At 53.3% G+C, this 15,769-nt stretch overlaps 1 protein-coding gene across 7 annotated transcripts in view; it reads left to right on the forward strand.

Moving 5' to 3' along the window:
• PPP1R12B (protein phosphatase 1 regulatory subunit 12B) overlaps positions 1-15,769 on the forward strand; it is a 102,257-nt gene that overhangs the window by 38,399 nt on the left and 48,089 nt on the right. For 2 of the 7 annotated variants that reach the window (XM_088799206.1, XM_088799208.1), the window contains exons 13-15: positions 4,175-4,357; positions 13,604-13,697; positions 14,475-14,678. In XM_088799206.1, coding sequence (XP_088655332.1) covers positions 4,175-4,357; positions 13,604-13,697; positions 14,475-14,678 — 481 coding nt within the window. Of the gene's footprint in view, positions 1-4,174; positions 4,358-10,258; positions 10,663-13,603; positions 13,698-14,474; positions 14,679-15,769 lie in introns of those variants that run through there. The other 5 variants (XM_088799207.1, XM_088799212.1, XM_088799210.1 and 2 more) reach the window with 3 other exon arrangements.

Below are 15,769 nucleotides of genomic sequence, written 5' to 3' on the forward strand. Positions count from 1 at the left end.
GCTCTTCTCCTGCAACCATAAGCCCTTTTTGGTTGTACAAAATCTTACGATTTTTTTCAAAAGGAAAGAATCATGTGTCACCACTTTTTACAAAGAAAGTGTGAGCAGACATTTGTCCACCCTGGGCTGTGCTGAACCTCAGCATATGCCCCGTGTTCTAGTCCGTCTCTTCAGGCAAAAATGCCTTTTTGTGACCCAGTAAAATGCCTCTTTTCCAGAGAGGGCTTCATAGCGTTTTTGGTCGCCCCCCAGTGTCTGATTGCTATTATACTCAAGAAGTTTTTTAAAAACCTTAATCCAAATAATTGTTTGCTGCAGTTGAGATGGTTCTTTCCTGTCTTCTGTCGCCCTCACAGTACAGCTTTCTGGGCTTAAAACCTGAAACACCCCCAAAGGCGCTTTCCCACGGGGATTCTTTTCCCCGCCCCCGTTGTTCCGCATAGATTTCTGCTCCGCACTTCTCCAAACCCTGGGTCTCACCTTTGCACGGTCACTTCTCTGTCAGGTGGACAGCTGGGTGCGTGGCCTTTAGCCTTGGGGCTCGTTGGGCTTGTTTTTCTAATGAAATGAGCGTATTTCCTGTCATTTCCCTTTCTGATCCCCACTCCTTTCCCCGTTCTCCTCTTCTGCTCTCTCTGGCCGCATCTCGCCTCTCCTCCGCGTCCCTTCTCTCTTCTGGATGATTCACAGATGCCTGCTGGCTGCAGTGACACAGCTCTAGGTGGAGCTGGTCACTCCACGCCCCGGGTGTCAGGCCCTCTCGCCCTGCATCCCTGCTAAGTGCACAGGGTGGGGAGGCGGTGCTGGGACGGTGGCGATCAGCGTGTCTGAAGAACCTGCTGTGTGCTGTTTTTCAGTGCTTCCTTTGGTAGAAGTAGTGGCCCCACCCACCCCTACATTTCAGCCAATCGCAATGCATCTCCTGCCACCTCACCCATTACCATTGGTTCATCCACCTGTCGGGGCAGCAAGTGGCCACCTGCCTCTTCTTGTCCTGCACCGGTCAGTGCGGACGGCCCGCATCTGTGCAGCATGGCAGGTAAGGCTTCTTGGAGCCGTTTGAGTGACAGTCATCCCAGCGGACGCCTCTGGACACACATATGACGTTGGAACCAGAGAGGCTGTCAGGCAGGAGGGAGCGGGCGGCCCCACGAGCACACCCCCGTGTGCCGAGGGCGCCCTGGCTGGTCTCGCCTCGCCCTGGGGCAGCCACAGGGTTTAGGCATCGCTCAGTCTGACTGCTCTGTCTCAGCGACCTGGCCAGCTGTGGTGACAGTGTAAGTGTCGCACCACTGGGGTAAATCATACACTGAAACCCCCCGTACTTCACTTATGGTGGTTTTCCAGCATCATGCGTAGGACTCTCTCTTATTTAGTCTTTTTGGAAGATGGCTTACAAACCCAAGTCAGAAGGAGCGCTAAATCTCTTTCCGGAAGACTCCTACAGCCTTCCGAGACTCCCCAGCCCACGGAAATAGCGTGGGAAGAAAGAGGCACATGTTGGTCTCCATCTGTTCCTGGGCCAGCCTCTTGGTTCCTGGTCCGCATAAGGGGTCGATGGGCAGTGACACTGAGGAAGCACGACAGGCCTTCAGCTGCAGTTTCAGCTGGATCTTAGTCCCATATGTGGTCACACGCCTTCTGCTTCTGGGGATAGCAGAGGGACTCCTTTGTGGGGTCGTGTTTCTGCAGCTGACAAAGACAGCGACAGTCCTGGATGCTGCTGGCCGTCAGGCGATCCACGGGGTGCTCGCGTGGTGCTCGCCCGTTGCTCGGGTTCTGCCACTAAACTGAGCGATTTGGCCGAGGCGGAGGCCGGGGTGGCATGTTGTGGTGACGCTGTGTGATGACATGCAAATTAGAGGTCCTCACAGCACTCCGTTTGCACAGGCACGGCAGTTATTACCCCCACAGTTAAGGAAACCTCGATGAACCATTGAGAACTGGGTTGGGGAATAAGAGCGGCTGCCATCTGTTGAACCCTGTCACGTGCCAGGTGTGGGGTCAGGTCCCGGACAAAACTTACATTGGGATTTGGTTTACTCACTCATACCAGTAAATCCAGACAATAGTGGCTTAAATATGATCAAGGTTTGTTATTTTTCTCTCACTTAGGAAAGCCCAGAAATAGGCAGGGCTGGCGCACAGCCCCAAAGTCATTGAAGGATCCAGGTTCCTCCTGTCAGTCTGCCGAGCAGTCCTTTAATCGTGGCTTCCGTGTCTGTTGGCTGCCTCATGGTCTGTAGTAGCTGCTGGAGCTCCAGCCATCACAGCTGCATTCCAGGCAGGCAGAAGGAAGAAAGGGGCAAGCGTGCAAAGAGGGAATGCCTCTGAACTGAGAATTTTCCCCAAAGCATTAATTTTCTGCTTGGGTTTTATTGGCTACCCTTGGCAGCCAAGGAGACATGGAAAACAGGTTTTTAACCAGGGCCATTGCTACCCCAGATAATCTATGGGGCTGTGTTAGCAAGGAAGAACAGGACTGTGGTATGGGTTATGCGCTCACTGCCTTGGGCACACATGTTATAGTCTTGTAAAGAGCCCCCAGTGCATGAAGTGTCATTCTCGTTTTAGAGATGAGGAAACGGAGACCAAAAGCTTAGACGAAAATCATCTGCTCAGGGCCCCCAGTAAGTTCGGGACTGAAGCACGATGTGAGCCCAGATTTGTGCCTCTCAGAGCTGTTGTCTGTTTCACTCTTTTGTTTCCACTGAGTTTATATTTTATTCTGGACACTCTACAAAGTGTTCTACATACATTATTTTCTTTAATCATCACAAGACTCCTGCATTTTAAGATCTCATTCTCCCCACTTTACAAATGACAGCCAGAGAGTTTCAGTCGCGTGAAACTTAGCCCCAGTGGCTCCCACTCCTCTGATCCTTGCTCCAGAGTGAGTCTGCTCCAACCATCCCTTTGTGAAATTATGCCGCGTTTCAAAATGTCTGTAATTTAATAAAATAAAATCCTTGGCATTTCTATAGCCTAAGAAATTGCAGAGAGACGAGAGCATGTTATTAACCTGAAAAGAATTTCAGGTGAGCTTTTGATAAGTGTAACTTTTTTATAGCTTTGTGTCGGCCAATTTTATTAGTACTTCCATAGACATCTTGTAAGTCTGAGGAATTGTTTGCCTTCATTTTTAAAAATTAAAACGTGAATATAAATTTCACCATTTTTTGGGGTCATTAATCACTGCTGGAGAAGTGGCGTGTTCTTTGGATGGCACTTCAGGACTGTTCTATTTTTATATTTGCATGTAAGTACCATGTTTAGGTTTTCCTGATCGGGTTGTTTGTTTCAAGTTCATTCTAATGATGTGATAATTTGAAAGTGAGCTTCTAGTTCTTTGTATGCATTTTTGGTCATTGTGAATAGGTGAAAAAACGAGGTTTTTAGCGTTCTTTTTGAGCGTTGCTCTTCCCATGTCTGTGAGTGTCAATTTTGGGTCTCTGTTACCCCAGCAACAAGCTGTGACATCACAAATGATAGCTTTCTGGGTGGAGAGCCAATGGTGGCTCTCAACTCTTTGTGGAGAAACAAAGATCTTGTTTTCATGTAACTGACTTTAATTACACAGCTTGCTGTTGGGAAGTCAGTAGTTAGGGTTTTTGTTTCAGTTTCTCGTGTGCAGTTGTGAACACAGACAATGAGGCATCTGGTCAAAGGGCTGCCCCTGAGGCTGTAGAATGTCCAGCCAGGACCTGCACCGTCCACAGGCAGGGCCCCGTCCAGGCTGAGGGCCGCCACGCAGCCTCACTGCCGAGCATTAGGGGGCAGGTGGGGGCAGGTGGGGACGAGTGGCGTAAGTGATTCGGTGTCGTTTTCGTGTGTGGAGCACCTGCCTCTGTGTGTGTGTGGGGGGCCCAGATGGTGGCCAGCCACCATTACAGCAGCATGTCACCTCCTTGCCTTGTGCCATAGCTAGTTTAAAACAAAATTTAATCTCAGGAAAAGAATAATTTTATAAAACATAGCTCCTCGGGCAGAGGTATCTGACTGAACGTGCAATCGTACTGTTCAAAGATTGAAGAGCTCAGAATTAAACAAGCAGCAAGCAACCAAACCTATAGGTTCTCTAGGTCAGCGTGTCGCGAGCTGTCTGGGTCTGAGCAGTGCTTAGTCGTGTGGCTTGCCTGACTTCCCTCTTTCTGCTGTGTCTTCTTCATTTCAGGACTCCTTACAAGTCCCAGGCCGACTCCACAGCGGAGAGAACAGCAGACAGCTCCTGTCCCAGCACCCCTCTGTGTGTGATCACCAACCGCCCCCCGCCCAGCACTGCTAATGGGGTCACAGCCGCCACTCAGCTGTCCAGTGCTGTGCCGGACTCGTCCTTGGAAGGCAGGGAGAGACGGAGGTGCGTCCTCTGGTGGGCTCCTTGGAGGCGGGAGATGAAGAACTGCTGTGAAGTCTTTTCCTCAATCTCAAATGCGTTTATGAAATTAGATCTCATGTTACAGTTTGGGTTTTGTATTTTGCCTCTGGGAGACTTTGGTGGAGACCTTACTTGTCTCTGGTTATTTACCAAAGATCCCTGCTCTGCCGTGGAGACGGGCAAAGGTTTCTGTTTGTCTTGTGAGAAGTGGTGTCGTGTGGCCTCGCCACTTGGTGGTGGGTCCTCTGCTTTGTTCCCGGCAGCCTACGATGATTTCTCTGGCAGCAAAGAGAAGCAGTAACATGGTAAAGGGCTCAGAGAAATAGAGTGAGGATATCAAGTTTTAATGAATTTGAGACGAATACCAGAAAAGGAACTGAAAACGTGGTGCTCTGGTAGCTGCGTAACGACTGGCTGTTCTGCGGTGTCTCTCATTTAGAGAGAGATTCCAAGAGCAGTCGTGGATTGACGCAGGCGAGACTTAAGAAGCTGAGAGGAACTTTTTGATGGTCAGGATTCCGAGACCTTGGAAGGTGTGACCAAGGAGAATTGGGCCATTTCTCCCCGTTGACGAAGTGTGAGAAGCTGGAGGCAGTCCAAGGCTGGGGACCACTGTCCCTTCTTTCAGACTAGAGAGAGAGGGGAAATCTTACCCAAATTTAGCTCTCAGTTTGACTTCATTTTGTTCTAAACATCCAGAAGGAGATTTTATTTTGTGGGTGTGTGTGTGTGTGTAGTAAGTCAGAGAATCCTGCCATCAGACGTTTGCTCTAAAACATGCATCATGAGAGGAGATGGGAGGGAGATGTTAAGTGGGGTGAGAAGTAGTGTTTTGCCCCTTCTTTCCTTCCATCCTTTGTGTCATCTCTTTGCATAAAATTGAAGAAATCCCACTCTTGGGCTACAGGTCACAGAGCCAACAGCTGTCATCCCTCCACTGGCTTCCAGCCAGGAGAGTGTCAATAAACGGACCTTCGGTCTGTACTGCTTATGTAATGCTTGTGCTCAGTTGTCACTTAGATGTCATCTAGGAGGGACAAGCAGAGCAATCTTTCATTGGCTGGAAAATCTCCCTTGAAAAATCCTTCTGAGCTGAGACAAGTAAAATGGGTGAAACCCATCATTCGGATCATTGGCTGTGAAATGGGGAATCGGGCTCTTTGTCGGACTGCGTTGTAGACACCGTCTGCATGAACCGTTATTTAGAGAAACCCGGAGACACAGTGACTGTCTCCTGGGAATTTTATAACCTGTCATCAGTAAGCTAGCAGCTGCTACAGACTGAGTTTCTTACAGATGTTCTATTCTGGCCACAGTTATTTACTGAGTTCCTGCGATATACCCCATGTTACAACTAGGGCCTGTCTCCTCAAGGAGCCGCAGGTGGAAGAATAGAAGGATTAAATCAAGATGTTAATGTTTACAATGTGAGTGTGGTGTGTCAAGGCCAGAGCTCACGATAGCAGAGAGACGTTCGATTTATTAGATAATAAATAATGTTCATTAGACAGTAAAATAAATAAGCAGATGGCACAAGACGAATAAGCAGGACCTTAGCTAAGGAGCTGTTGGACTCAGTCACCTGACACGCACGGTGCTAGCGCTCATTCTTTTCAAAATATGTACCGAGCACCTGCCGTCACCAAGTGCTATGATTGGCCCGGACGATACAGCAGTGAGCGCACAGTGAGACCTGGGCCCGAGTGGACTGTGTGCTGGGGACGAGGGAAGGCGGAGGTGCTGTGCCGTGTGTCCTGGAGGGGAGAGGACAGCTCCTGACGGGTGCTCCCACCCAGGTCTGCGGGTCACGTGGACACCAGGTGGAGAGATGGCCTGAGCGTCCAGCCAAGCACCACGGCAAACGTGCTCGGCCCTGTGACAAAGCTGTGGGGAGGCCGAGTGTGGACATGCAGGCTGGGGCGTGGGCACGTCACGCGGTCCTGCCGATGGGCTGGGAGCCCCGGGGGCCTGGAAGAGGGTCCTGAACAGCCATGTAAGACACACTCGTGCCGCCTGATTCCCCCACTCCAGGTGCCCAGGGAGTAGCTCCGGCGTCCTCACAGGTACGTGCGGCCAGCAGCAGCCCCACTGCAGAACATTCAGCACCGAACAAGGAAATCCTGAACCTTACCTAGCACCTCACCCAATCCAAACGGGGCCGAGCAGTGGGACACAATGACTGGAGCTGCCCTGAAAAGGTGCCTCACAGCGAACTGTGTGGGGACAGGCGGCGCTACTTCAGGGAACGAGGCATTCCAAGGCCGAGCTCAGGGTGCCTGAGCTGGAGAAGCAGGGCCGTGTCCAGAGTGGCGTGGGTGTAAATGAGGGGAAAGGTAGTCTGTGCCAAGTGAACTGTGACAGGGTGGCTCACTCAGAAGCCACCTAGGAACACGTCTCCTCCGGCCGGAAAGTGGGGTGTGCGGATGGTTAGAATTTGCAGCATTTTCCTAATTTCTGTGTCATGGAATAGACTTGTTTCTTTCCACAGACACCCCAGCCTGGTACTGCACTGGGTGTGCTTTAGAAATGGTGTACCTGGAGATCTAGGTAGGAGCCGACCGTGCAGAGTTCTGTCTGCCGCACGACGGGCTCTGTCCTCCGGGCTGTGAAATACCGCAGGGTTTTGGCTGGGGAATGAATCATCAAATAAAACGTGTCATTCAAGCAATTACACAATTGAAGCCATTTAGTTTCTCCCTCTAGACCAGGGGTGTCCAAACTTTTTTCAACGGTTTTCACCAAGGGCCATATGTGCTAAAATACACAAACAGCCAGGCCACTCACTCGAGGTGAAGTACGCATTGCCTCACCTGGTTTATTTAAGTAAACTAAATATATTTTTGGAATTTGCTGCGGGTCAATTAACAATGGATCATGGGCCGCAGTTGGCCCGTGGGCCACAGTTTGGACACCCCTGCTCTAGACAAACAAGCTGAAAGAAAAAAAATCACGTTTTAAAACCCGCTGAATTTTCCTCTGAAAGAGTATGCTGGGCGCTAATTCTTCTCTGGGAGCTCCAGCTGTCTCGCTAATCTGCTCCTGTGGCCACGTTTTGACTCCTGCTGGGAACCGGATGGAGGCCTGAGCCCGCGTTCACAGGTCCAGTTGGAAGCAACTAGTGACCGGTGGGGAAATGAGTCTTCAAGACTCATTAGGCCCAGCAAGACCTAAGCAGCGCAAAGGTCACCTCAGAAGCGGGCTCCATCGGCAGCGTGATTGGAGCAGGGATGGCCTCCCCTTTCCGAGAGTTTTGTTCTGAGAGGCGCTAAGTGGGTGCACACATATCTACTGGCCAGCAACCAGCCTGAGCTGTCTACCCTGTGGTGACAGTTCTTACTGTCGGCCACAGATGTTAACCACACATGCACTGTGAAATGGACAGAGCTAGAAACAAAAGGACCCATTGTGATACCAGCTGTTGACATGGGAATGTCAACACTAGATTTTTCCAGGGTATGTGTTATGGGTGATTTTTTTCCCTGCGTTTTCCAAAGTTCCAGCAGTGATAAAGTATTACCGTTATAATGGGGGACTGGGGCAGGAAAGCTGAAAGACAAGTGACTCAGGGTCCAGCAGTCTCGTGCTGTAAGTCTGTGGAAATGACGTCACTGAGGAGCAAACAGCAGTTGAGAGTCGAGATTTGTAGGCTTCTGGATGGTTTATGATTTTGCCACATAAGCTCAGGGTGGGACTCCCAAAGCAGTTACTACTCTTAAGAAGGGCACGGTCTTGGGTTTACAAAGTTCCTTTTTTTCTTTTTCCTTCCTGAAAAGCTCAGTGTACGTAAATGTATTCTGTTTGCACGATGGACCGGAATAGGAGTTAAGCTCCCTGGGTTACAGGTGGGAGCACGGAGGCCCTCAGAGGGGGGTGACTGGCCCAGGGTCACACCTTGAGTCGGGCACCGTGGGGACCGTCCCCCGTGCCTCCTCTTCCTGCTCAGTGAACTCACCAACCATTTCTCCTCTGAGATTGAAGAGTAAAGGTTTTGGTGCGCGGCCCGAGGTCTGAATGTGGAGCTCAGTGCGCTGTCCTCATCCCCAGGCAGGCGAGTCCTGCTGTCCAGCCGAGCCCGGGGGCTCCTGGGGGCTCCACAGACCGGCGGGGACAGTGGCTTGTGAAGGGCCTTCAGTGGGAGGGACGGTGAGTGGCCACAGTTGGCACGCGCTCTGCAGGGTTACCGGGCCTCACTGCAGCTGTCACAGTGTCCTGGTTGGGCTCCTTTTCCAAAGCTCCAAGTTTTCCTTAGCAACATGTCAACAGTGCCTTCAGCTAATATTAGAGCCCGATAGTGTCGGCCTCTGGTCTCTGGCTCTGCTCTGCCCTGAATTTTACATCTTCCATTTCATGGGTGCCCTTTCTTGCCTTCACGGAAATGGCTAAAACAGTTTTTCTCTGCAAGAAGCTAAATTCTTTTCTTTCCCCAAATAGGTGAGGATACAGTCAGTGGTCAGTACGGGCTTGGCGACCTTCTTGGTGCCCGAGGTGGGGGTGGGGTCTCTGTTCCTGCTAATAGGACCTGCTCATGTTCCTGCTAATTGGCCACGTCCTTGGGATGTTAGAAGTTTAACCCTAGGAATTAAACTCTGAGTCATGGTGTTTACAAGTCACTTGACGCATCTCTCTGCCTCCAAGCGAAAGACAGGCAGTGGCCACGCATGAAGGACTCTAGAACACAGACCTCGCAGGCTGCTCCGGCCTCCCTCCGTTTTGTTGTCAAATGAGCATTTTCTGTCCCTGTCAGGACTGCAGTGCGGCTGCGCTGGCCGAGGTTTGCCATGAAGAGGTCTCTGTCTGCCTGCCTTCCGTGAATCTCGGGCAGGGAGCCAGGGGCGTAGGGAGCCAGGGGCGTGGGGAGCCGTGGGTCCAGTTTCTGCTGCTGTGGTTCGAGAGGGCTCTGCTGCTTAGATGACAGTCCTACTGGCTTATTCATGTGGTTCCTTTCCTGCCCTTGTCAGCGAGGTCAGAGCCCCGTCGTCTGGTCGCCAGTACACTCATGCCAGCAGTGTAGGGGTTGTTGACTCCAGGATGGACAGTTTTCGTACCTGAACTCAGGACGTCTTGTCATTGGTGCACATTGTGTGAATTCGGTCGTACGGTTCATTGTGTTACTTCCACTGAGTTGTGTGCCTTGTCTAAATAAAGTCCAAAGGATCCCTTTCAATGACTACTAAGTTAAGTGACAAGGCAGTAAGAGGCTGTGCGCCGGGCACAGCTTTTTCCTCTCCGAGTGGTGAGGCGGTGACGGCCAGGTTCACCCGGTGAGAGTGACGCTGTGTCTGCATTTAGACACAGGACATGGGGTGATGCTGACGCACATGGGCTTTCTTCTGGGGGTGATGCAAATGTTTTAAAATTAATTGTGGTTACAATTACGTAAGTCTGTGAGTATACTAAAAACCAGTGAATGGTCCACTTAAATGGTATGTGAATTATATCTCAATAAAGTGGTGTAAAAACAGCTCAGCAGTTCTGGGACCGGAGACCTGGATGACACCTGCTAAGTTACTGCAGTGAGATTTCAGGTCTTGAATTAAGGTCGATGACCTTTTGCCTGTATTTCTGTTGCTAAACATGGCTACTGAGACAGGAACCCACTTCATTTTCCAGAGACAGTGGCATTTGTGACACAGTTGCTCAGCACACCCCTTAATACTTCAGGAGTAGGGGTTTAAAAAGGGTCCCCTCCCCCAGGACACACGCGTTCCAGAGGAAGGTCGAGAACCCTCCTGTTTCCACAGCCGCTGCTGCCCAGCTCCCAGCCGCGTCCCAGCGGAGCCAGCCGTCACCCAACACCTGCTCCTCAGCGGCCTTGTCAGACACCTTTTTACAGTTAATCTCCTTCTGATAAGGCGGTTCTTTGCTCAGAGCTGCGAGTATTCCTGACACGTGGGACAAACCAACATTTTGTGCCCTCATTCAACACCCTCCTGCCAGTCGACTTTCCCAGGGTAGAAGATGGTCGCTTGTAACAGTCCCGGAAAGCCAGCGCTGTGTTTCCTGGGGAAGGACAACCAGAAGGGTGGCCACCTGGTGGTTGAAAATTGAGCTTCTGGGAAGCTGCTGCCAGGTGTGTTGCAAGGTGTGGCTGAGAAGGCGTGACCCAGCCCCTGGAACGATCTGACCTGGCGGTGACTTCTTGTTCCTGGTTCTATGGAAATCGGAGGCCCTGGAAGTTGGTCTCTGCTCTGGGGAGTCAAAGCAGCTTCTGCGTGTAGGACGGAAGGGCGTGCTGAGCTGAGGCCCCGGGCAGTGCCAGGCACGGAGCCAAGCAGTGGCCCCAGCAGGTGAACCGTCTGCTTGACAGCGCTGATGTCCGAGGGCGGGCGTGTTGGTTGCAGGTGGTGTTTGGGGAAGAGGGTCTGGGAGGCGGGGAGGAGGCGGACGGCACAACCCAGCGCCGCTGTTGAGAGCAGCCCGTGTGGAGCTTTCCTGGGGCTTCTGCGTGTTCCTGACGCCCTCAAGCACGCGCACTGACTTGAGCCCGCCCAAGAGGTGGGGGGCAGAGGGCCGCTGAGAGTTTCGAGAATAGAAACGTGAGTTCCTTTTAGGAGGCGCTGGTACCGGTCATGTCGGATGGTCGTCATTCTTTATGTCTCTCCTTTTGCGGATTATGTGTTTTAAGTAAGTAAAGCAGAAAGAACTGCCGGACATGCAGGGCAGCGACAGAAGCTGGTTCGGGTAGGCGCAGAGGCAGACCCTGCTCCCCGGCTGGCCTTCGAGCAGGACTCATCAGTGAAGGGACTAGTTCGCGGCCAGCTGTCAGCTGTCAGCTTGCTGATTGAGTCTTCACGGAGGTGACTCCCGCGCACGGAAACGGTGCGTTTCCTCGCCGCGCCTGGGTGCGCAGAGGCCGAGTTTCCAGACCGAACTGCAAACCTGCCGCCGGCCGCCGTTCCAGCCCCGCAGAGACGTGCGAGGCCTCTGAACGCTCTGCCGACGTCCTCGCTCCGTGTTGTGTGTCTTCGGTAACCGTGTCACGACCACCCGGGTTCTGTCTTCTGTCACCGTGTCACTCCGCAGCCACGTAGAAAGCCTGGGCGGCTCCTCACCGTGGTCACGTTCGTGCCCTTTCTGGGCCGCGCGGAGGCTTCTTTCTGGAATGGCCCGTCACCTCTGCTGACCGTTCATACCGCGGGAAGCCCTCCGCCAGCTGCAGGCTGAGCCAGGACCCCCTCACACGCCCCTGCAGCACTGTCTCAGGGCGGGGAGACTCCTGAGCTTCCCAAAGGTGCTTCACACCTGGCCAGTGCTGGATGAGCTGCTGAAAGAAAGGTTTCCGCGAAAACACGCCCTTGCAGTAACGCCCCTGTGTCCAGCAGGTGGCAGCAGAGGCCCGTCGGGCCCCCGGGCGCCGCAGGTCGCCGGGGAGCGCACCTGCCCTCCCAGGGGGTCTCGATGGGCAGAGTGCAGGGGCGCTTAGTGGCCTTACGCTCCGTGCTCCTCACGTGAGGGCAGCGGCCTAAGGGGAAGACGCCCCGGGGTCACAAGGCAGGAGACCCAGCTTACTCCTCGGCGGGTGAGCGAGCGCACAGTAGGCCTTCCCAGGCCTGCAGGCCGCTGCGTGCTCCCTGTCCATGCGGTGACGCGCTCTGGCGGAGCGCATTGTGGCCCCCGATGGCCAGGCTCCTCAGTGACGTCCCCCTGGACCTGGAGCTCCGCAGCACTCGGTGGTTCTGGCGGCCGTTCTGGCCGCTGACCTCTGCTCCCCTCCGTCTGCTCTCTCCTCGGGGCTCTTCCACCCCCATGGCCTCCGCCCCGCGTGGGAACCCAGGACAGGCCCACCTTCCGGGTGCCAGCACAGCTACAGCCGTTCTGGTCGTCTTTCTCTCCGTCTCTTCATCTGTTTAAAGTGTCATTGCAGGTGTGAACTTCTCTAAGCGCCCTCGCCTCTCTGCAGAAAGAGGGCACAAGCAAACAGGCCACCCCACGCCCTTCCCTGTGACCTTGAAAAGGCAGGAGAGCGCCGCCTGTTTGTTCTCATGTGTTGTTTTAAATCTCCGTCAGTGTCCGGCATAAGTGTCGTCCAGTTGAGGAACTTGGTCATCAAACTGGAAGCCTTCCCACCACGCGTGACACCCGTCACCAAGTCTCGCCTTCCGTTCCCTTAGGAGCGTGGATCCCAGCTCCCCCTCCGTCTGCTCTGCCCGCTCTTAACTCAGCCTCCTGAGTGGGTCATAAACAAATGAGCGGTAGTTGGGGCCAAGTCGTGCAGGCCGGGACGACTCTGTATCCCCCCCCGGACCCACCTGACAGGCGAGGCTCAGGCTAAACGCTGTGATGTGATGATGAAGGGCTTCCAGGTGGTGGCCAGCACGGGTGGAATGTAAGGGCTTTTATTTCACTGGACCTTAAGCAATTCTGATTATAATAGAAACCACAGTGGCGAAGCTGGCTCGCGGGCCAAGCAGCAGTCATAGCCTTCATTTTAGTGGGAATGAAAACTTCAGTCTGCTCCCTCAATAGTGCATTTTAAGGCTTTTTTTTGTAATTAAAAGAAAACTCTCCTTAGGCTGCGGCTGGGGGAGGTTGGCTACAAATAGGGCATGAGAGAATTGGGGGGGCACTGTTTGTGGTGACAGTTATGAGACTACACTTGTCACAACTCAGGGACCTGCCTTTAAAAGAGGGCAGATGCAACATGTGGAAATTATGCCTCAGGAAACCTACTGTCAACCAGTGCCACTGAGTCTGAATTAAAGGAATGTGGGTCACCTGGAAAGTGGGGTGATGGACGGGAAGTTCACTTCAATCTAGGTCTTTGGAGGAGTTCTTCCATTCTGGACCTTTCCCTTCTTAGCCTGGGCCCCAGGAAAGTCCAGGAACCCCTGAGACTGGTACCAAAATTCTGTTAACACGTTGCGTGCGGATCACGAGAATCTTCACAAGGGATTTAAACCCTGCTGTACGCAACGTGTTAAACATGCTTTTCTGGGAAGATTACCATTTACTCAGCGAAAAGTAGCTGATGTTCAGTGAAGGTTAAAGTCACAGGTTTGGCAGGGTCTTCCTGCTGCCTCAAGCCCCTTCTTCCCTGCATGGTCCTCGGTGTCCACAGCCCTCTGCTCACACGGGTCCGCCCCTGACGCTTTGCAGACCCGTGTGGGGTGCTTACATTTCGCCGACAGCATTGCTCTCATTTCCGTCCTGCCTGTGGCCATTCCTCGGGTGGACAAGTCACCTGGTCATCCCTCAAGGAGGCCTCACTCCTGGTCACTTCCTTCTCAGCAGGTCATATCTGACTCCTGTTCGGGACGAGGAGGCAGAGTCTTTACGGAAGGCACGCTCCCGACAAGCTCGGCAGACCCGGAGGTCAACGCAAGTGAGTGTGACGCCCTTTTACGTCGTTTTGTCTGTCTGCCTTTCTGTTGGGGGAAGAGATGAAAAATAGTGAACTGAGTGCCTTGTTCCCACCCCTGAACAACAAGCTTCCTTCTGTGGTAAGTCTCAGCCTGCACACTGTCGAACGAGGTCGCAGGGCCCCGGCCGCTCCCACTCCTGTCCTCCAGGCTCAGGGCGCGTTTATCCCCTTCCTGCCCAGGACGGGTCACTCCTCTTGTGCTCAAGAATCCCTAGAGAGGACAGTTTGGCAGCTCCTCAAAATGTCCAGCAGTCCTAACCTTAGTGGCACTCGAGAAATGAAAACGCACGTCCCACAGCAGCTTGTGCACAGCTGTTTACAGCTGCCTCGGTCACGGTGGCCACGTGGAGGCAGCTGTGAACTGGTGCCTGGTAGACACTTGGCTGTCCACACAGAGGGCACTCACGGGCGTAGTGAGGAGTGGCACGCTGATGGTCACTGAGGCAGCCCGGGGAGCGCCCAGGGAGGCAGCAGGGCGGTGAGGTCAGAGGCAGGTGAGCAGGCCTGCACGGTGGCCGGTCTCTGGGCCTCCTCCTGGGGAAGCCACAGCATTGTGTGGGGAGTGGGTGTAGACCCACCCGGCCTGGGTTCTTTGCACACTCGGGAGTTTATTTTAGCTTGAAATGGCCTCATGTTGAGAGCTTCATTAGGAATTCGATGCTGTTAGATGTTTTAGGGAGAGTCCCTGCTTCTTCCACGGTCAGAGTGGACTGTCTCTGACTTGTGATATCTTCCCAGGGTGTCACCCTAACAGACCTGCAAGAAGTGGAGAAGACTTTCAGCCGGTCGCGGGCCGAGCGACAAGCCCAGGAGCAGCCGGGCCAGAAGCCTGCGGGCCCTGGAGGCCTGGAGGGGCGTACCGAGGAGCAGGGGCCCTGCCCAGCGCCCGCCAAGGAGGCCGAGGAGGGCCGCCAGCCCTGGGGCCGCAGTCTGGATGAGGAGGTGAGCTCCCGGGGGTGGCGCGTCCTGTGCTGAAGCGGGCGGCGGGGGGCGGTCTTGTCCTCTGCTGATTCGGCTGCCCTGCTCCCCAGTGCACGACCTGCAGGAAACTTCACATCTGCCTTTAGTCAGCAGAGCTGGGAGGCTGAAGGGACTCAGAGACCATCACCCACTCAGTGCTCATTCTGTCCTCTGGGAGTTGACTAAGGATTTCTTTTTCTGGTTTTGCTGAGATAAAATTGACATCACACTGTGTTTAGGAGCATGCGGGGATTCGATGTGTATACAGTATGTGTGTGAAATGGTCGCCACAATAAGCTTAACTAAATGTCACTTAGGTTGATTTATTCCTTAGCTAGAGGATCGATGTCTTTCTAGTCTAAAAAGAGAGTTTGTAATATAAAAAAACACAGAAATATAAGCATTTGCTGCATGTCTACACCAGGCATCCCCTTAACCATGGCAGAACCGCCCTCCCAGGTGGCTGTCACCACTCCTGCTTTACAAACGTCAGAGGGACGCAAGCCGCAGACGTGACATAGCCTGCCCAGCACTTCAGGCGGCCAAGCAAGGCTGTGGGCTCGGCCTGTTGACTGTTCACTAGCGTGCTCTCCAAACTGCAGCAAACCTGGGAGCTTGCAAAGCACCCTGCATCCCATGCCACACACAGATGCCACTCTCGGGGTGGACATGTGACTAATGTACCGCTGGTGGCCAGAGCTGTGGGTTACATGTAGGGTAGGCATAACTCTTGCTTCACCTCTGATGGTTCCACTGACACCGCATGGCTCCTCTCAGTCTCCGAAGCGGCCCAGCTGGGATGGTCAGTTTTCCTTGTTGCTCTGACTCTAGTGGCCAGGCTGTATCAACTAGCTGAGCTGATGCTTGTTACCAGCTCACTGAGTGCTTACTGGGGCCACTGTGCTAAGCACCCAGCCTGCATTGTCTCCCTGGGGCCTCACAACCTTCTGAGAAAGACTCACCCCGGCTTTACACACGGGGAAGCTGAGACCAGCAAGTGCTGAAGCTCAAATTTGGACCAGGTTCTGTCTGACACCAAAACTGACTCTGTTTTAGTGCTTCTGCCCTTATCA

Source organism: Rhinolophus sinicus, chromosome 6 (genome assembly GCF_057876585.1).
Source record: "Rhinolophus sinicus isolate RSI-liver-muscle chromosome 6, RSI-T2T, whole genome shotgun sequence".
Taxonomy (NCBI): domain Eukaryota; kingdom Metazoa; phylum Chordata; class Mammalia; order Chiroptera; family Rhinolophidae; genus Rhinolophus; species Rhinolophus sinicus.